The sequence below is a fragment of the Trachurus japonicus genome, unplaced genomic scaffold, assembly GCF_045865225.1.
Source record: "Trachurus japonicus isolate A0001 unplaced genomic scaffold, Traja_1.0 AP030037.1".
Taxonomy (NCBI): domain Eukaryota; kingdom Metazoa; phylum Chordata; class Actinopteri; order Carangiformes; family Carangidae; genus Trachurus; species Trachurus japonicus.
The window spans coordinates 44473-66942 of NW_028220170.1; the positions used below are offsets into that span (position 1 = coordinate 44473).

At 43.3% G+C, this 22470-nt stretch overlaps 2 protein-coding genes across 2 annotated transcripts; both read right to left on the reverse strand.

Moving 5' to 3' along the window:
- Positions 1–553: 553 nt before the first annotated feature.
- Positions 554–9336, reverse strand: LOC146960748 (uncharacterized). The gene is made up of 5 exons (XM_085772093.1): positions 9271–9336; positions 5723–6064; positions 5517–5624; positions 2139–2500; positions 554–751 (listed from the first exon to the last, which is right to left on the reverse strand). Exons 1-5 carry the CDS (start codon positions 9305–9307, stop codon positions 554–556), a joined length of 1047 nt encoding a protein of 348 aa, XP_085628219.1. The 5' UTR covers positions 9308–9336.
- A 6094-nt stretch (positions 9337–15430) lies between these two features.
- On the reverse strand, positions 15431–21544 carry LOC146960749 (butyrophilin-like protein 2). Its single transcript, XM_085772094.1, has 5 exons — positions 21454–21544; positions 17571–17906; positions 16495–16830; positions 15498–15815; positions 15431–15450 (listed from the first exon to the last, which is right to left on the reverse strand). The coding sequence occupies exons 1-5, from the start codon at positions 21542–21544 to the stop codon at positions 15431–15433; spliced, it is 1101 nt and encodes a 366-aa protein (XP_085628220.1).
- Positions 21545–22470: the final 926 nt, after the last annotated feature.

The following is a 22470-nucleotide window of genomic DNA, read 5'->3' on the forward strand; positions in this document are numbered from 1 at the left end:
AAATTGTGGCTCTGACGTCTGCAAATTTCCGTGGGGGTGTGTCAGAACGGGTGGGTAGGGACTGTTTGCTTGAAGTGCATACATATTGTGAGCTTGAGCGACATACACACTGTCAGGGGGTAGGTGTGGTTGGGATAGTGGGGCATGCCTGACATCCCGTCCCAGGGGACGACTACTTGGGACTGGCAAGCTGGCAGCAGCACCATGCACTATGGCTGTGGGGTCTGGCATTATGATTGAGGCAGTGTCATAAATGCCGGTTACAGGGGTATATGTGGAGACTGGTGGGGTTGGCACAGAGGTAGGAGGTTCCTGCTGAATCACTTGGGCGGGCCCTGTTTGTGTGAGGAACTCTGAAGCATGCATTACATCAGGGGGGTGATGAGTCAGGCGTGGTGGAACGTACCTGGCGGTCTGTGCTAGTGGTATGGGTGTTGGGGCATGAATAATGGCCGTACGATCTGGTGTTACAGTAGTGGGGGCTTGGATATGAGGTGGGTGATGTTGCTCCATCGCCGTTGGAGCCTTAATCAAACCTGTGACATCATATGTGCTATATATTGGGCTGAGTATGGGGGGTCCCGGGGTTGGGGGAGACTGAACACTGGATGCGGGGGCGCGTCCAGCAGGGGGAAACACTGTAGGGCCAAAACTGGGGGTGGTAGATGCAGGTTGCATGGTGGCTTGGCTTGGTGGTTCGTAGGGCGGTGCAGTATTTATCTGGTGGGGCTGCCCCTGTGTCGTCTTGGGCCTGACAACCCGTTGGGGGTCCATGTGATGTTTGATATCAACTACACAATGAGGTGACCACCCACCTGAGGCTTGGACATTACGAGCTTGGTCCACGGTGCCAGCACTTTGATTTAAAGTCTGTCTCACAGCGGAGTTAATTTCAGTTGGTGCTCGACGAGGGGTATCTTCCTGAGGACTTTGCATTGTCAGAATTCAAAAGTGCTGTGTCCAGATAGCTTAGGTGCAGGTAACTGGGGGAATAATGTGTGCATGTATGATGGTGAAGTTGGGGGGTGAATGTTTGATGGTGATAAATGCAGCAAATATGGACAGTGATGTACAGCGATATAGATTTTTTTTTTTTTTTCACTTATAAATAATAATTAGCTGAGTCCCCATATGTTAGTAAACAACATCAAAGCAATTTCAACGAAACAAAACTCAAAGGATATGTTTACAGACACAGTAATGTTTTCTTTCTTTCCTTTGTGGCATCCGCAGATCCGGGTCACGGCACCAGTTGTAACCCTTGAGGTCGGCTCCCTCTGGCCTGGATCAGAGTAGGCCCTCGGTCTACCTAATAAGTCTCTGCGTTGTGTATTTTTATTCCTTGGCTGCGGTGGAAGACGGAGGGAAGAACCAGGCAGGGAGACAGGATCTGGGTTGCTTGGTCTTTATCACAGGGCTTCACCTTAGCACAAAACATCAGGTTGTCGCATTTACAAAACAAGAACATATCACACAACAATAAAACCTCCAGCATACTCCCTTCCCGTAACCAGTATAAGCAGCAGGTAACAGGTGTGTGCCAGGGTGATTGAAAGAGTATGTGTGGTTGTAACTGAGCGAGTGAGTGAGACTCTGTGTGTGTGTATGCAAAGAACCAACACATTTCTCCAGCATAATAAACTTAACAAACCCCCCAGAAGTCTCTTGCACCCATAACAGAATCCCCACATTAATATGACTCCTAACATTCATATTTGTCAAACCAATCACCTGTATAGTGACAAACTATAACTTATTTTTCCATCTCTAGTGGAGAGATGTAGCTCTAGCTGCTTACCTTAGCACAAAACATCAGGTTGTGACCTAAAATGGCCACAACCAACAAAGAAGAAGGCCACTGACAGTACTAGAGCAAAACAACAAGGGGGCGCCTCCTGGAGGCTCCTTGGATAAGTTCACCTCCTTACATATATATATATATATATATATATACACACATTACACTACAGTATATTTTACCTTTATCAATGAATGACACAACACCAACAGAAGCACTCAGTAGAACCAGGAGGACCAGGATAACACAGACAACAGAGCCTTCAACATTGTCAGAGTAGTTTTCTGTGAATGAGATGAACATCATGACCATTAAATGACCTCAGACCTGTCTCCTGTACCATTGATGTTGGGGTGTGTTTCTGACCTTTGACCTTCAGCTGTATGTTTTTCAGTGTCCGTTCATTGCCAGACGCTGAGATGATGCAGGTGTAGTTTCCGCTGTCAGAGAGGTGGAGGTTTGTCAGATTGAGACTGAGGTCACCATTGATCAGAGCGTCAGTCTTCATGGACGTTCTGCTGTGGTAAACCTGGTTCTGGTCTCTGAGGTCGTCACCCAGCTGGTTTCTCTGGTGGACGGTTGGAGGACGGAGGTCGTGGCGTCTCCATGTGACTGTGGGGTTTCTGGGTAAAGGATAGTTCTTACAGGGGAGCAGGACATAATACCTACTGTAGACCTCCACGGTGTCTCCATGCCAGGACACTGAGGACAGAGACAGGAACACAGATCAGTGACATCTTCATGTCCACAAAGTGAAGTAGAGACAGACAGATTAATCAACATTGTAGGATTTATTATTATTATAAACTGTGGTTATTGGCAGGAGTGTAAGAAAGTGGAGGAGAATAATCCAACCATGGAAACATGGAGCTGCTTGTGTCGCTAATTCTGTTGCGTGAAGAACGTGCACTAAGGCTGCTTTAGATGCAGCATTACAGTATGTGTGTGTGTGCCAGCGCTGTAGACAGACACACATGCACACACGGGCTGCAGTGTCGGAGCAGTGAAGTGAAACAACAACCTGCAGATCACCTGAGCTGACATGAGCTGTAAGTCAGAGCAAAAAAGCTTTAAGAGTAAAAAAGCTAAATATTCATCAAGAACCAATGAAGGAGATCCTATTATAACATGATGACAGATGAAGAAAGCTGCCTAATCCCTCTCACTGCAGGTTAATTGTTGTCATGCTGAGGGTTTAAATGTGGCAAGGTGAAGAGGGCCCGGCGGGCTTCAAACCCCAGACTCCTGGGTAACAGTCATGCGAGCTAACCACTTGGCCAAAGGGACATCCCCTTGGCCAAGTGTGCATGATCAATTGGAGGCATAGTGACAGGACCGTCAACTGTCACATAAAGGTGTTGAGATGACTTCTCTGCTGTCAGTTTTTTTATTATGTTCCTGGTGTTACCCCCCTTCTGGTAATTAAAAAAAACTGTTGATTCTTTTAACATCTTGTAACGTCTTTATTTCTTACACTAAATTACTTGCGATAAGAGTACCGATAAGTATCTGATAAGGAGTATCGGCATTACTATCGATAAAATCCTAACAATATACATAGTTGTGACCAGAGTCATCTCTGGTTGTGACTGTCTGAAGTGGGCGATTTGATGTGTCTATTTCTGTATTAAAAACTGTAATTTTTGCCGCGAAAAACCGTCCGGGGCTAGGTTTAAAACATCTGGGGCTAACGACGCCACCGGTCTCCACCACAGGAGCCGGACCAGACACTGAAGAAGCAAAACAACGTTCCTGCACATGTAACGGATGTGCACTCACTCCACCCATAAAGGACATGCTAACCAACCTGCCAAGTGGTTGTTAGCCTCTTGGCGAAGAGGTTAGCATCGTTGCCTCCGGTGCGGGAGGTCGCGGGATCGAACCCCACCTAGGTAGGGCAGGCCGTGAGAAACACAACGCAGAGGACCAGATAAGACATCGGTTACACACAGAACTGAAGTTGCCTCCACATCAATGAAGCTCCACGTCTGAGTGAGTCACAGACGAGAGACAATCTACACTGAATAATCTACACATAGAGCAAACTACATACCTGTTGTGTTTGTTATTCCTTTATGAAGGATGACAGCACAAAGAACAACAGCAGTAACAAACAGGAGAACCAGGAGAACCACGATAACCTTTGCCCAGCCTCGATGATATCCTGTAGTCAAGACAATCGACAACAATATGAGATAAAAATATTAATAAACATTTTTTTTTAACTGTGCTGTGTCATGTCTTTACGTTAACTTAATGTTTGTCACTGGTATTGCACAATAAAAAAAACTAAGAAAAACATTTTTTTTGATCAATTCACTACAGAGTTTATAATTTGACTTGTGACACACACATGCACGCACACACACGTATACAAACCCCATCTGTTCTTCATTTCTTTATATCTTATGCAACCAACAAAAACAACATAAATAATCAGGAGCATCAGTGAACTCAGCAGAATCAGACCCGCTACACCGCTGTTCCGGCCTGGATGAGGTTCTGTAATTGACACAAACAACATAAGATTAGATGTTAGTGTTGTTTCCAGTTCAGAAGAGCAGCTACAGCAGCAGAACATGAACCAGTCACTGTGAAGCTCTCATCACTCTGCACACACACCACAGCTTCACTACATTGTCTCCGACAGCTCCTCTGGACTGACTGGACTCAAGCCATCCTCAGCTTCCTGCTCTGTCGTCATAGTAACCAGACAGAGACCTGATGAGTGGTCCTCTACAGAGCACCTCCCGGGTCAGAGTCATGTGCGCTTGCCAGTCACCCAAAGGGACATCCCCTTGGCCAAGTAGCCAGGGCACATGATCAATTGGAGGCATAGTGACAGGAACCTCAACTGTCACATCTCTCCCCCTCTTTTCACAAGCACGTCCTCGTGCTTCCGCGCAGGCTGCCACACATTAGGAATCCATGGCCCCACCCCTAGTGCTACAGGGATCCTGCCAACAACGCCAGAATGTGGCAAGGTGAAGAGGGCCCGGGCGGGGATTGAACCCACACCTCCCGGGTAAGAGTCATGCACACTTGCTATGCCTCCAATTGATCATGTGCCCTGGCTACTTGGCCAGGGGGATGTCCCTTTGGGTGACTGGCAAGCGTGCATGACTCTGTGGGTTCAATCCCCGCCCGGGCCCTCTTCACTTTGCCACAGTGACAACTGCTGCTGTCTGCAGCAGGAGGCTGTACAGTTGAGCCCGAGAGGAGGGGCCAAGTTTGAATGTTTTGTTTACAAACTGCAATGAACAAAACTCCAGAGACTCTACCTTTAAAGTCTCCTCCAACCCTGAAAGTGTCTCACCACAACACCACACATACGCACGCACGCACACGCGCACGTACGCACACACACACACACACACACACACACACACACACACACACACACTACATACCCTCTGTGTTCTTAATCCCTTTGTGAAAAAAGAAAGTGCTAAAAGCAGCAAAAAGACCAGAAAAACCAGCCAGGAGAACCATAATGACAAGGGCGTAGTTCAGGACTCAATGATGTTCTGTAGTCACAAACAACATGAGATTCACATATTAATAAACAGTAAAACAACATTTCTGTTCAATTCATACCAGAGTTCAACTACTAACGTACACACACACACACACACACACACACACACACACACACACACACACACACACACACACACACACACACACACACACACACACACACACACACACAACCTACCTATAATCTTCATCCTGTAATACAGTATGACAGTGCCAGCAGCAACAGCCAGTGAGAGCAGGAGACAAAAGACACCAGAGAAAACCAGGCCCCAGCTCACAGGACGTTCTGCAGTCGACACAAACAACAACATGAGATTAAAACATCACTATAAACATTAATGTGAAACATTAAAACACATTTCTGATGAGTCCATGTCCTCTGACCTTTGACCTTCAGTGTAACTTGACTCTGCCTCTCCTCTCCCCCCCTCCCTCTGAGGATGCAGCTGTAGCTGCCACTGTCTCTGGTGGTGGGTCTCCTCAGAGTGAGGCTGAGGTCTCCGGTCCTCAGAGCGTCAGTCCTCATGGACGTCCGTCCTCTGTAGTCCTGGTTCTGGTCTCTGAGTTCGTCTCCGTCCGGCTGACGCTGGTGGACGGTTGAAGGACGGAGGTCGGAGCGGTTCCACACCACTGAAGGCTCTTTCATGTCAAACGAAGGAAAGTCACAGGGCAGCAGGACAGACTCCTCCCCCTCATATGTCTCCACAGCTGAGGCATGCTGGGAAACTGAGGACACAGACAGAGGTGAGCCAGAAACCAGAAGATAATCAGACTCTGATGAAGATCCATGTGTTTGACCTGGAGCTGCAGTGAACCACCAACAGCCTCATCAACACAAACTCATCCAATCCTGTCCCCCTGTGGGGACGGAGCAGGGCTACATACACCTGACAGCTTGTGAGTAAGAATAAGAGAGTTAGCACAACTAATACTGTCACCCAGTTTCAGGCTAACAAGCAACATAAAGATGCTAATTACACTTTTTACTGACAAAATGTTTATTATGATAACAATTTTGAAAAAGAAAAGTTTATATATTCTAGCATATGTTCTGAAAATATGCTAACTATGCTAACCATTCAGGTTGTAATGTGATCCACAATAACACAACACTGGAACAGCTGATCAACTGATCTGATAAGTGGCATCATGTCACATGATGAGACCCGTTTTCACTTCCTCTGGCATCATGAATCTTTATCCAGTTTAAATAACTCAGACTGACACGGTGTCATAACAATAATTACTGATGGCAGCTTCTTTGATGCTACTGAATTGGCTGGACTTTAGTGTTTTTGTATTTGTCTTATTGTATACACCCAATTACCCTGGATGCTTCAGTGATGAAAAGGTTTGTTTCTAACTCGGGCAGGCTAACTCAGTTTCTTTCACATTAAAAAGCAACATGCGGTTCAGAAGCAGGACAGAGACACAGCTGAGCTTTACACCTACATATCAGGTAAACTATTCTAAGACATGAGTCAAACAGCCAGAGTCTTTGTGTAGTTTATTTAAATGGAGTTAGATGGAAGTTTTTCTCACCGTACAGCAGCGTCACAAAAACCCCAATCATCTTCAACTTCTCTAAAAACTACAGTCCCGTCAAAGCTGCTTCTTCTTGGTGTGAAGGAACTGGACTGAACCCAGACACTGCCGTAACACGTTTTGTTTTACTTCCAAAGTGAAGTGAAGATGAACTGACTCTCACAGACTGGCAGCTAACAGGAAAGACTGAGGTTTACCACTATTTCCTGTTGAGTCAACAAAAGTCTACATATATCTGCTCATAAATAGGCCTACAATATCAGTGATAAACAATTTGAACAAATTTGTTAAAGATGTGGAACCAGATCCACATGGAACTCTAACGAAAAAAACTCACAAAGCTGTCGATACATGCTGCTGTGTGTATTTTTATATAATGCACAGTGTTGTTTGTGTATGCTGTGAACTGTTGGAATGATAAATGGGCTCCGTTCCTCACAACAGATACCAAGATAACTGAAATGTTGAAATAACATCAACATGAAAGAACATGTTGCTGTATTTCTACTTTCCTCTGCTGAAGGAGATCAGACAGGAGGCAGCTCCGCCCCTCCTCAGGTCAACACGGACCAGCTCTGATGCTGAAACTCAGAAGGTAATCACACTTCTCCACCACAGACCTGGGACCAGTTTCACAGAGATACTGTGACTGAGTCCTGATAATCAAGTTTAGGTTTTGACTATCTCAGGTTGGACTGGTACAACGAATTCTGGTATGATTTTTATTTTATTTTTTAGATTATTTGTTATCGTGAAATGATACATGTAAATGGCATCATTTATACCTTGAAAGCATATGTCCCAAATCACTGGTGTCTATATCCAACCTCAGTACCACCAGACTTTGGAGCAGTTTCTCTCCTCAGGCTGTAAGACGGCTATCCATCTTCCACACTTTATCATTAATAATTCTGTCATTTTATCACCTTTGTTTTGTAAACACATCTGTTGTTTCCATACACAATATTGTGTTGCATAATGGGTTTATGAACTTGTGAATATATCTGGTTTTCATTGTTTTTTCATGGGACCATGAAGCCTGTACTTAAATTAATGGTGCTTTGCACAGTATTTTGTTGTGTTGTGTGAACACACTTGGTGGATTGCCCATAACGAAGCCTGAGTTTTAGCTGCAGTGACAGGTTCAAGACTTTTCTTATAGGTTAATTTTCCAGTACAATAGTGTTTCTATCACAATTTCATCCCAGAGGGCTTATTTTACTTTATTTTATTTTTCTACCATTAATAAACCCTGGGAAGCCTATATGAATTGTGTCTCTATAACCAGTGTCTCTGGTTATAGAGATATATTTTGTTGTATAGCGAATTTTCTATCCATACAGATGAGGCATACTTAAGTGTATAGGCATATTTTTTTTTGTAAACTTTAAGTTAATTTCAGTAAGAGCTGAGTGAGATTTATTAAACCATCATAATTACTCCTTAGCTGTTTGATTAAAGGTGTACAGAAATGGCCGTTTGTCCTGTTTGTCGTGCCGAGTTGTCACGAGCTGCAACACGAGTTTACCCGAGTAAGGAAAACAAATTTGATTGGTCGTTATCGAGCGGGCGGGATATTCAAAGCTTGGGGCGAGACCGAGCTCCGTGTGTGTGTGCGTGCGTGTCTCAGACGTTTGAATGACGGATCCAATATCAGTGGCTGGTGAATCGTGTGCAGGCTGACGTATAATCCATGCGTCTGCATTATCCAATGCGGAAAAAAAAAACACACTTTCATCCCGGATTTACTCAAAAATAGAATTTTGCACAAAGTTTAGCCTACATCGTCTGATAGATGAGTTATTACACTAATTTTATGACCCAGAGTGGGCTTAAATTCAATTTTCTTTTCTGTACAGCTTTAAGGTAAAACATTTATCATAGGCTAAAAATTCTGCTTCAACCAAAAGTCCGCTGTAGGGCTGTTAAAACATCACTTTATTTTTTTTCAATGTTTTTTCATGCGAGAAAGTCACAGTTTAGAGTCCTATCTGTGGTCAGTTTATCCAACTGATGTCTGTTTGGAAGTTTGCTCTGACGTTTTGGGAGAAGTGCAGAGCTACCTGGGAGCAGCCACCGGGAGCTGAGATGATGCAGGTGTAGTTTCCGCTGTCGAGAGGTGGAGGTTCCTCAGAGTGAGACTGAGGTCTCCAGTGGTCAGAGCGTCAGTCTTCATGGACGTTCTCCTGCTGTAAACCAGTTCCACTGGTCACAGTGGTCAACAGTGATCAATATGAAGCAGTCCAAGGAGTAAATGCTCAGAAATCAAGATTGTTTCATTTAAATAAGGCCCTGGTGTCAGGTCATCTGTCCTCTCTAACATGGTTCACACAGCCAGAGTCTGTGTGTAGTTTATTTAAATGGAGTTGGATGGAAGTTTTTCTCACCGTACAGCAGCGTCACAAACACCACAAACATCTTCATCTTCTCTAAAATCCACAGTCCAGTTAAGCTGCTTCTTCCTGGAGTGACTGATGGTCAGAACCAAACTGAACTCAAACTCTGTGCTGATAAATAAATGTTTGTTGGCTGCAAATTAAAGATAAGACAGACCAACTCCCACAGAGTTCAGCTGACAGAGAAGACTGGCACTATACACACAAGCCCACTGAGCAAAGAGACGTCCAAACGACGTCTTTTCTAAGTCATTTTTGCACGTCTAATATTGGTCCCCTGAAGGTGCAGACTGTTACTCCAGACGACGTCTTTTTCTGACGTCTACTGAACGTCCAGTATTGACGTCCACAGGACCGCCGTATAAGGGCTATTTGTTGTCCAAATGTGGTCATTATAGACGTCTTTTCTGCGTCAAAATTTAAACCGACATCCACTGAACGTCCACAGGACCGCCGCATGAGGGCTATTTGACGTCCAAATGTGGTCGTTTCGACGTCTTTTTTGCATCAAATTTAAACTAATTTTAGACATTGTTTTTATACTGCTTCTAGGCTCTGTGCATAACTGTGGTCCCATTTCAGAAGGTGTCAGACTGTTCCAGTTCACTTTCCTATAGCTTCATTTGATTTTCTCAGCAGCAGATTACCTGGAAACTCATGCAAAGGTGTAATGCATTTCCAGTTCAAACCTGCTGCTGAGCCAGATGAAGCTACAGGAAAGTTAACAGGAAACAGATCCTCCACCTCCTGTAAACATATGGGACTACAGTTATACACAGGTTTACCAATAAATCACAATTCAATCCCCATTCATTTATTTCCATCTTTATTTTCTTAATCACTGGCACAAACATGTCATTCTAATAAAGTTATTGGTATCTGTTGAAATTAATACTGCTGGTAAAATACTAATAAATACATAAAGTTACACAGCCCACCTTGCTTCGGTCTGTGGCACAACAACAAATATAACACAATAAAAATGAAAGTGATAAACTCAATGTGTTTTGAGAAGAATTACAAATCAGAACCAACTACTGCATACTTAACACAGAAAATACATGTACAAAAGTGATACAAAACTGTGACAAGATTCTCCACAATGGATAATCAGTCCTGGGTGACTGCTGTGCATCCCTCTCCTCCAGCATGTGTCTTTATGAAGTCCTCTCTGGCTGTGTCATCAAAATGTATGGCTCCATCTGCACAAGAAGAAGAAGACAAATAATTAGAAATATGCAAAGACAACCTGCAGCCTGTGTCTCCACTACCAATAGGCCTACTGGATTCATACAAAACCATCTCAGCAAATGTTAAGATATGACATATGGGCTTACCTTGTATTGCTCTATAAACCTTTGTCTTCTCCCTTGATATTAGATGTCACCATCAGGGCATTAGTGAAGAGCCTATAGGGGAAAAAACATTTATAAATAAATGTGAATGATACAGTGCTTTGCAAAAGTATTCATACACCTTGAACTTTTACTTTACACATTTTGTCATGTAACAACAGCTTTAATTTATTTTATTGGGATTTTATGTGATAGACCAACACAAAGTAGTGCATAATTGGATGAAAAATACGTGTGGTGTTACAGATTTTTTTTTTTAAATACATGCAAAACTCTGGTGGAAACTGCACAACACACCATCCTCACTGTGAAACAGCACCCAGGAAGAGTAGCTAGTGGAAGCTTGTGTGTATGACAGAGCCCAGGAGGAGCTCCGTACAGCAGAGTATAGGAGGGCTGTTAGCACTGTTAGCTGTCCTGGATGCTAGTGAGTGCAAGCAGTGGATGCTATCCGCTAGCCCGATGCTAATTTCCGCTAGCACGATGCTAACTTCCGCTAGCCCGATGCTAACTAGCGGTGGCGGCTAGCATCCGTGACTACCACTCACATCCCAGTTTACCACAACAGTCCTCATAGCTACTCATTACAGCAAATAGAGCAGACACTGGGGCCGTGAAGGTGCACGCCGCACCGCGTCTTGTGTGAATGACACATCGGTTAAAATGGGCGCCGGAAAGAAACTGACACTATAAATGCATACAGTAAACATAAAATCAACTAAACCAAGCAAACTTACCTTCCACTTAGTGGAAAACGATGTTGTTGTAACCAAGGCGTTATGTTGACCACAGTCTGCAGGAGAAGAAACGCGCCAGTTGCTTGGTGTATTTCCTCAGCCAACCAGAGTGGCGTTTGCTGGTGCCTCAGCCAATCAGAGTATGATCACATGCTGCCTCAGCCAATCAGAGTGCCTTTGACTAGTTTAAATAATAAAGCCTCTTATCAAAGACTGTTCAAAATTATATTTACTTCTCCCTACTCTTATGAACCATGATCGGGTGAAATTATTTTCTGAAGCCATAATCTCCCACAAATTTCATTTCAAAATATATAAATTAAAATATTAATTAATTAATTAATTAATTGAAATACAATGAAATGAAATTGAAAAAAAAAAACAGTAGGAAAAACAAAGATGTAAAATAACAAAATATCACATGTACTCAAGAACAACAATGTCCTAAATGAGTTTAAATTGAACATAGAAGAGATGTCTACAATGCCCACATTTGGACGTCATCTGGAGTAACAGTCTGCACCTTCAGGGGACCAAAATTAGACATATAAAAATGACGTAGACAAGACGTTGTTTGGACGTCTCTTATAATGTTTAATCACAAACAATATATATTCGTATTTATTAATCATGTTGATAACAATATTGTTATTTGTCCACTACTACTATTACTAAAACTACTACAATCATTAATCATGTCAATTTCCTGCACCTGTCTTAGACGTCCAAAAAAAGTGACCAAGCCTGACGTCCAAATGTTTAACTGCATATTGACGTCCAAGTGGGGTCATGATTAGACGTCCAAATAGTGGACCTAGTTTGGACGTCGTTTAGGCGTCCAGAATTGGTCTTGGACCGACGGACGCAATATAGACATGATCTGCACGTCCATCAGACGTCCAATGTTTGGTGGGAGACTAATTCAGGTCCTGTTTAGTCAATGAAACACTATCATCAGATCCCTTTCACAAAGTCTAAATACTCTCTACCTATAAACACAAATTTAGTGATTAAAAAAATAATCTGAATTGATTTGTTGAAGACGTGGAACAAAATATAAAATCAACATTGAACTGGAACAACAAAAAGACTCACAAAGTTGTTGACACATGTAACCTGTTTCAGTTTCACAGTCAAATGTCTGCTATGTTTATTGTCTGATGAATAACAGTGAATCAGGTTAGACACAATCCAACAATGACAATAGAAAAAATTCTATATTAAGTGATATACCATGATTAATATGCCATGTAAAATAATAATAATAAAAAAAATCCTTTGGTTGTATGTGCAGCAGGTTATTATGACCCATCGCTGAGTTTTGTTGATAGGCACCATCTCGTGGTCGTAGTAATTATGACAGGACTAAAGGGAAGAGTGGTGACTTTGGTGTAGGAGGCTGAGGGGGAAGCAGGAGGAACACAACACAGGAAGGAGAGTAGTATGTGAATATAAATGTAGCCGTCAGAACCTGAAAACAGAGAAATCCTGGAGCAACAGAACAGTGATAGCACCATAAAACCTGACAGAGAAGAAAGGAGTGAAATTTCAGATATCCAACCTGGTTGACATCCCCTCATTGTGCTGTGGTTCATGTCAAAGGTAAAAGATCATCTGCTTCTCCAGGACACATACGAGCCAAATTCAATGAACTGACTCATATTTAAAACCTTTGCTCCACGAGAGCTGAGGCTCAACCTATAGCTTTTAGCTGCAGGCTAAACAAGCTAGCTAGCACGTCAACATCACTGTGGTCCATGAACTACCCATCACCATGATGCAACTTTGTCCCTTAGCTAAAGAATGAAGAAGTATTTTTTCAGTGATATTTCACATTTTCTCCTGTTTTTCTATGTGTGATACTGAGCAATATTTCAATCAGGACTGACTAATATAGTCTACTTGCCAGCCCATAGGGCCCCATTGTGAACCCGGAAATGTTGAGTACCCCAAAGTTTTATGTTAGAAATATATAGTATGGGTCTCCAGTATTCAGAAACTGCCGGATGCTAATTTATATATATTGGGCAATTAGCACAATTGACATAATTAGCATAAATTAGCATAGTTTCCTATATGGGCAATATTTCAGCAAAATTGACTTGGCTGATCTGGGCAATATTGGAGTGGTTTTAGGGGTTATTGATGATGCTGAATCCATTTCTGACATTTTCAAAATTCAAAATGGCTGTCTAAACCGGTAGTGACCAGATTTAAACCGCCAGTGGGCCGATTTTGATGGATTTCAATCTGGTCCCTTCCGGTTTAGACAGCCATTTTGAATTTTGAAAATGTCAGAAATGGATTCAGCATCATCAATAACCCCTAAAACCACTCCAATATTGCCCAGATCAGCCAAGTCAATTTTGTTGAAATATTGCCCATATAGGAAACTATGCTAATTTATGCTAATTATGTCAATTGTGCTAATTGCCCAATATATATAAGTTAGCATCCGGCAGTTTCTGAATACTGGGGACCCATACTATATATTTCTAACATAAAACTTTGGGGTACTCAACATTTCCGGGTACTCATTTTTGGCAAGTAGACTAATAAGGAAGGAGATAGTCAGACTGAAAAGTGAAATGACATTTATTGTGCACAAAATACATTTTTTGACGCTGGGAAGTAGATCACCATGGTGAACTGGTCTAGGGGTGCTGGATGACAGCGGGATGACTGCAGAGAAGGAGAACGTTTTTAAATTTGACGCTAATGGCTGTTTGGGCAGGAGAGAGGAGATGGCAGGCTGTGATTGGATGAATTAAGTGAAGACGGGCGGAGAAAGAGGATAGCGGGAGAACTAGGGAGAGGCTTGGAGGTGTATAGTCTTCCTGCCTGAACTTTCGCTTAGCTCCATTTATCAATGAGTCAACAGACTGTGTTTCAGTAGCTTCAGTAGCGTCCTCCTGTCCCCATCGTCCATCAGCTCCATCTTCTCTCTGGTCCAAATTCAGAGGCTTTCAGTAATCACAATTTTTTCAACAGACCAATCAGACCAATTGGACTGATTGATCAGCCATCAATAGATCAATGGAGCTGCTTCTGTTCCTCATGTTGACTGTTTCAGCTTTGACCTGAGTTCTCTCTGTAGACGAGACAGAAGACAGTGAGACAGAGAAAAAACAACCAGAGACAAACAAACAACCAGAGACAAACAACTCTGACCTTTGACCTTGAGAGTCACCACTGTCCATCTCAGTAAGTCTCCGTCCTTGTTGTAGACTCTGCAGGTGTATTCTCCTTCATCTCTCCTTGTGGGATGTTTCAGGGTCAGACTGAGGTCTCCAGTCCTCAGCAGGTCTTCATTCATCTCTGTTCGTCCTCTGTAAACTTGGACCTGTTCTTTAGGACCGTTCTCATACACATGGACCTTCCTGTAGAATTCATCTGTCCACTCCACTCTGACTCCTTCAGACAGGTCAGCTGTGATCTTGAAGGGCAGCTGGACAGACTCCACCCCCTCCTCCACCTCCACCTGTTGGACTGAGAGACAACAAACCACATGATGATGTCATCAGACAGCAGCAGCATCAGGTTTTAATCTCTGACCTGAATCTACTGCTCTGATTTCAACTATTTCGTCTTTGACATGAATTCTCTGCAGAGGAGACAAAACCAGAGACAAACAAACAACTCTGACCTTTGACCTTTAGATTCACGAATGTCCATCTCAGTAAGTCTCCATTGTTGTTGTTGATTTTGCAGATGAAGAATCCTGTGTCACTCACTCTGGGATGTTTCAGGGTCAGACTGAGGTCTCCAGTCCTCAGCAGGTCTTCATTCATCTCTGTTCGTCCTCTGTAAACCTGGTCCTGTTCTTTAGGACCGTTCTCATACACATGGACCTTCCTGTTGAATTCGTACCACCACTCCACTCTGACGTCTTCAGACAGACCAGCTGTGGTCTTGAAGGGCAGCTGGACAGACTCCGCCCCCTCCTGCACCTCCACCTGTTGGTCTGAGAGACAACAAACCACATGATGATGTCATCAGACAGCAGCAGCAGCAGGTTTTAATCTCTGACCTGAATCTACAGCCCTTATTTCAACTTTTTCATCTTTGACATGAATTCTCTGCAGAGGAGACAAAACCAGACACAGAGATAACAAACAACTCTGACCTTTGACCTTTAGAGTCACAAATGTCCATGTTATTAAATCTCCGTCCTTGTTGTAGACTCTGCAGGTGTATTCTCCTTCATCTCTCCTTGTGGGGTGTCTCAGGGTCAGACTGAGGTCTCCAGTCCTCAGCAGGTCTTCATTCATCTCTGTTCGTCCTCTGTAAACCTGGTCCTGTTCTTTAGGACCGTTCTCATACACATGGACCTTCATGTTGTCTCCATCCATCCACTCCACTCTGACGTCTTCAGACAGACCAGCTGTGGTCTTGAAGGGCAGCTGGACAGACTCCGCCCCCTCCTCCACCTCCACCTGTTGGACTGAGAGACAACAAACCACATGATAATACAGCGATTAAAGAAATAAGAATATATTTTGACAGATTTTTTTTTTCAATCTGCAGTGTGTAAAACATGTTACAGGTTACATTACTTGAGGCATGCTAAACAGATAACACAATATGTGAATGTATGGGGTTCTCAACTGCAGCCCTTAAGTTTAAATACTGTAGACCAGGGTGGGCAATATATTTTTACATACTGACTTTGACTTTTGACTTTGGAAGATTGGGATTTTATTCTGAAACACACATGCATGTGCAATTAAGCCTCTGAAGCCAAGAAGCCTGCATTGCGCTCATTTAGTCTATACAGTGGACGAGGCAACTCATCTGTATTGACTGGCGGTATTTAAAAATCAACGGGAAAGTTAGAACAAGATCTGCGTCCGATCTGTGTCTACCTGTGTCTCGATCTCCCTGCCGTTTTCACGTTTTTTTTCTTTTCTTTTTTAATCCCTGCTTGCGTGCGTTGGCAATGCATTCTCACTCCCAACTTGTCATAGTGACAAACAGGCAGCAGCTGCAACAACAACCTCACACACTATATAATGTGCACATTATTATATGTGATTTCCACAATTTTCCAGCATAAAATTTGGGAAGGTTTAGCCTCCCCTAGCCTCCATTACGCGCCACTCAAGGACACAGATGATTCTGACCTTTGACCTTGAGAGTTACCACTGCCTCTCTCACTAAGTGTCCGTCCTTGTTGTAGACTCTGCAGGTGTACAGTCCTCTGTCTCTCACTCTGGGATGTTTCAGGGTCAGACTGAGGTCTCCAGTCCTCAGCAGGTCTTCATTCATCTCTGTTCGTCCTCTGTAAACCTGGTCCTGTCCTTTAGAACCGTTCTCATACACATGGACCTTCCTGTCGTCTCCATCTGTCCACTCCACTCTGACAGGTGAGCTTTGACAGGTGAGCTTTAACAGGTGAACTCTGGTCTTGAAGGGCAGCTGGACAGACTCCGCCCCCACCTCCACCTCCACCTGTTGGACTGAGAGACAACAAACCACATGATGATGTCAGCAGACAGCGGCATCAGGTTTTAATCTCATCCATTCAGCTAATTCCTGTCTCTGTCAACGCTGCTTTGGATCAATAAAGTTGATCCTGTCAGAAGTAAAAGTCTGGGACGGTGCTGCTGATATGATCAGTTAAAGATCAGGTGGTGTTTTCACACCAGCTATTGATCAGTATTGACAGTGTTGATCAGGAGCAGTGGTTAGTTTGATCAGAGTGACAGATGGACACAGAGACAACATGCGGCATGATGTCACAGCAGAGACAGTAGGACAAGAAGTCCTCACTGTAAACAGGAGAGGCAACAGACTGACACTGTTGGACACCATTTAACCCAGAATTCAACTCTACAGAAAACAGGAAGTTAAAAACAAACAAAAAATAAACTAGATGGATGAACATGTGTGCAGCTGCTCCTCTCCTCTCCACAGTGAATGGTAGACATACACACACAGTATATTTTACCTTTGTCAGAGGATTGAATGTACCAGACAACACCAACAGAAACACCCAGTAGAACCAGGATAACACAGAATATGGAGGCTTCAGCATCAATAGAGTACCGTTCTGTGGATGGGATGAACATAAACAACAACATGACCTTTACGTGACCTTGGTGACCCTGGTCCAAAGTCCAATCAGATCTGACATCAGACCTGTATCTACAACTCTGACCTGTCTCCTGTACTGTAGGTGTTAGGGTGTGTTTCTGACCTTTGACCTTCAGCTGTATGTTTCTCAGTGTTCGTTTATTTCCAAACGCTGAGATGCTGCAGGTGTAGTTTCCGCTGTCAGAGAGGCTGAGGTTCTTCAGAGTGAGACTGAGGTCTCCATTGATCAGAGCGTCAGTCTTCATGGATGTTCTGCAACTGTAAGCCTCATTCTGGTCTCTGAGGTCGTCACCCAGCTGGTATCTCTGGTGGACGGTTGGAGGACGGAGGTCGTGGCGGCTCCACGTCACTGTGGGGTTTAAGGGTAAAGGAGAGTCCTCACAGGGCAGAAGGACAGGCCACCAACTGTGGACCTCCACGGTGTCTCCATGCCAGGACACTGAGGACAGAGACAGGAACACGGATCAGTGACATCATCTTGTCCACAGAGTGAAGTACAGACAGACAGATTAATTGACATGTTAGGATTAACTATAAACTTTGGTTATTGGCAGGAGCATCAGCTCATTCTGTGGGTGTTCCAGTGTTCAAGCACCCACTGAACAGGATGGCGGGGACAGCAGCCACATAAATAAAGGGTAAAAATGGCCAATATGCATTTTTTCCACTTATTACTGCAAGAGAGCGCAATCACTGAATCAACCAAGCAACTCCGGATCCAGAGTGATGCACATTTTTTGTGGGCGCTAAATAGTTATATCTTCCGACAGCAATCACTTACATAGAGTGTTTGGTCTGAAACACGGGTCTGTCAGTCCCTCTGCTCTGCTCTGAGCCGAGGAGAAAACATTTATCGTATCCTACAGTTTTTATCCAATGAGGAGAGAGAACGGCATGCAGGGCTGTGTGTGCAGCCAAGGGACGCCGTGAATGTGGTGATGTAGGGACGAGGACTGTTATGGTGCGTTCAAGGAAACTCCGACCTGTGAAGTCATACCAGTTCAATCTAGTACGAGTTCACGGGTCGGAAGTTACGAGTGGCCGTTATAGTGACTTTCACAGGTAAAACAGGTCGGAAAAACACGAGTGGGTTGCCTGAAACGCTACAAAATCGTAAGTTGTGACTTGAAGCTGTAATTTACGGTTTCAAAAGCCTGCCTGGAACGCAGCATTAGCGAAAACGACCGGATCGCTTACTTCTGCTTTAATACACTTCCTGTCTCCTAAATGGTCATGGTAACCCCCCCCCCATTTTGAATGAGTGTGTGGATTTATAAAAGTTGTAGGTAGACAAAAGTTATATGATTATATTTTCTTATGATAACATTAAATATTTACACAGCCAATAGTCATATTCAGCATGACGAAAAATATTACAATAATTAGCACGGGTGGTCGCAAATGTTTGGTTGATGTTTATGGAGTTAAGACACTGCAATGACTCAAAACTGAAAGAAAACAACTTAGAAAGTTTGAAAGCATACAAAAGATTTGAAACTTTGGATGTTTTGAAGGTGTATATTGTGTTTTTTAAATGTCTGAAAACATGATTTTGTATTTGAACTTGAATTTAAAATCTGCTACTTTTCTTTGTTTTTTCTTCTTCTTCACAACTACAGGATTGTTTTTACAGTGTTTCAAAAACACATTTTCAGAGTTTCAAATTTGGCACTGTTCTCCCACAGTATAATGTTATTCAGTTTTGAAACCTTATAAATGGTCATCTGAAAAAAAACAACTCTGAAAAAAAGATTTGAAATTTTGAAAGCAGTTTTGAAACCGAAAAAAAAGATCTGAAACTCTCACAAAAAAGATCTGCAACTCTGAAAAACAGACCTGAAACTATGAATCTAAGTTTTGAAACTCATTAAAAATTTTTTTGAAACTCTGAAAAGAGGAGGTGGGAATTGGCGTGAACCTTCACAGTCTATTGGTTGCTGAAGTCAGCAATGACATGTCATGTTTATGGATATTCTCATTCATCCAGGTCATTGTTCTTTCTGGGCAAATTGAATCGGAGGCAACTGGATTTGAATTTGACTGGGAAGACGTTTCGCCTCTTATTTCTTATATTTTGGGAGTAACAGTGGATGAAACTTTGTCTTGGTCAAATCATATCAATAATATAGTGTCTAAAATGAGTTACAATATCTCTAATATTAGAAGAATCACCTACCTGCTGAATGAATCAACTGTCAAACTATTAATTAATTCCTTAGTTCTGTCGCATCTGAATTACTGCCCAACAGGTTGGTCCAGTGCCTCAAAGAAAGACCTTTTTAAATCGCAGCTAACTCAAAACAGGGCAGCACGCCTTGCTCTGCGGTGCTCTATCAGAGAAAGTGTCATGAGTATGCACAAAAGTCTCACATGGATGCTGGTGGAAGAGAGACTGGCTTATAGTCTTATAATGTTTTTGAGAAAGACTTATACTTCACATAAACCTGTTTCTTTGTATATATATTACTCCTCTTGATCATGTCATGTCTATAATCATGTAACTATTTGATAATCATGTAATCATCCTCTTGATCGTGTTAACTTATTCACATTGTACTACTTAATATGCATTTTTATAATCTTGTTTAGGATAAATGATTTCATGTAATTTTTTTTCCCTTTCTTTTGTACAAACACTGTATTGTTGTGTTTGATTTAATGTGGACCCCAGGAAGAATAGTCTGCATCATTATGTAGACTAATGGGGATCCAAATAATACAATAAACAATAAACAATACAATCCAAGGGGCTTCATCAGTTCGTACGCAACAGTCTCACTCGTCCGCACTAGTAAGACTGTTGCGTACAAACTGATGGAGACCCTCGGATAAAATGTGAAACGTCAGAAAAAAGAGGCTAAAAGTCAAATGAAATATTATTTAGAAAAACAAAAACAAAAAATTAAATTAAAAATTAATTACCCCAAAAAACAGAACAAATTACCCTGAAAAACAGAGCTTTGTTTTTCATCTTTCACGTGAATGCAATATGCTTCTGTAGAAAGTCATTCAAATGTTTTCCCAGTAGGTTCATGTTCTTAAAGCAGAATTAAGCGGAATATTTGTGTTAATATAAGTCTTAAATAGTTATATCTTCCGACAGCAATCACTTACATAGAGTGTTTGGACTGAAAGGTTACACCCCACCTTTCCGAAGCCCCGCCTTTCGGACAATAGACTTCCATTCATCGTAATAGCGGGGTTTTCTATTTTTTCTAAAGACCCCGCTATTCTGAAAAGGCTATTGGGGGAAACCCCCAGTGCGCAGTGATCCTTTTTTCCTTTTTGGGGTTGAAACGGATCACGTGCACAATTAACTGCAAAACAAGCAAATACTTCATATTAATGACATATAGTGTTCATTATGCTTCTAGCCTGTCTAGCCTCTACCTGTACTGGTAACCAACTCCTTTCTTCATTACCTAAGCCTAACCAAAGCATCTCCCTCAGTCAGCTGTCAGCGCGAGCGGCGGCTGCAGCAGCCTCGCGCCCCTGTGAGCTCAAACCGGGTTCAGCCGCGCTCGAGCGCGCGCGGGGGGGGGGGGGGGGTGTATTTGTATTAGTTATATTTTTCTTGTGTTCAGACAATGAAATCAAGAGAGATGTTATCTGCTTGACAGTTTCGACTGTCTTCCTCAGAAGCATCATCGGACGTGTTACTGACGTGTCATTTATCAGCTGGTCCCCTCCGCCTTGGGTGGTCTCTGGAGCACGGAATCGAGTAGAGTGTTTGGGCTGAAAGGTTACACCCCGCCTTTCCGAAGCCCGCCTTTCCGATAATAGACTTCCATTCAGTGGCGTAAGTATCGACGGTGCAACAGGTGCAGCCGCACCGGGGCCCAGGAAGAGAGAGAGAAAAAAGAAAAAACAGCTGTCCAGAATTGCCACAGGCCCGTTTTGTGAATGGAATAGCTCGGGGCAAATATGCACGTGAGTCTGAGCAGCGTGTGGTCTCCATGCAGCTGCAGTCGAGTTCGCGGCCGGACCTCGAGCCTCCAACTGCTCAGTGTGCGCCACAAGTTTGAGCTCATGTAAACATGACGACGTGCCGTGGGTCTTTCTCCCCTTGGTTGTCATGATGGAAACATGACCATCTGATAGTGGTGCTGCGTGTGTACCATAATAAATCCATGGTATGGACCAGAGAAAATACAAACGTATGTAATTAGGCGAATACTATGACCTGAAAAATGAAACAATGTGTCATTGTGTGTGTGTGTGTGTGTGTGTGTGTGTGCGTGCTTTTGTTTAGGGCGGCGAGTAGGGGCACAAAAAAAATATTTGCACCGGGCCTATCACCATGATGTTACGCCTGTGCTTCCATTCATCGTAATAGTGGGGTTTTCTATTTTTTCTAAAGACCCCGCTATTCCGAAAAGGCTATTGGGGGAAACCCCCAGTGCGCAGTGCGCATTGATCCTTTTTTCCTTTTTGGGGTCAAATGGATCATGTGCATAATTAACTGCAAAACAAGCAAATACTTAATATTAATGACATATAATGTTCATTATGCTTCTAGCCTGTCTAGCCTCTACCTGGTCTTTTTACTAAACTTAACCAACTCCTTTCTTCATTGCCTAAACCCAACCAAAGCATCTCCCTCAGTCAGCTGTCAGCACGAGCGGCGGCTGCAGCAGTCTCGCGCCCCTGTGAGCTCAAGCCGGGTTCAGCCGCGCTCGAGCGGAGCAGGGGGGGGGGGGGAGTATATTTCTATTACTGTGTGGGAGATCTCCAACAACGGAGTCGGGGAGAAAGCAAGTGGGACAGATCTGCCCAGTCTCTGAGCAGCGCACGTTTCACAGATAAGCCACAAAGCAGAATGTAAACAACGTCACGCGGTTCAGCACCTTGGACTGCGGGGGGGGGGGGGGTGTCGGAACAGCGGGGTGTCGAAGTGGAGGTGTGTCGGAATGGAGAGCTGCCCTCGGGCTGAAACACGGGTCTGTGAGTCACTCTGCTCTGCTGAAAGCCGAGGAGAAAACTTTCCTTGTATCCTACAACCT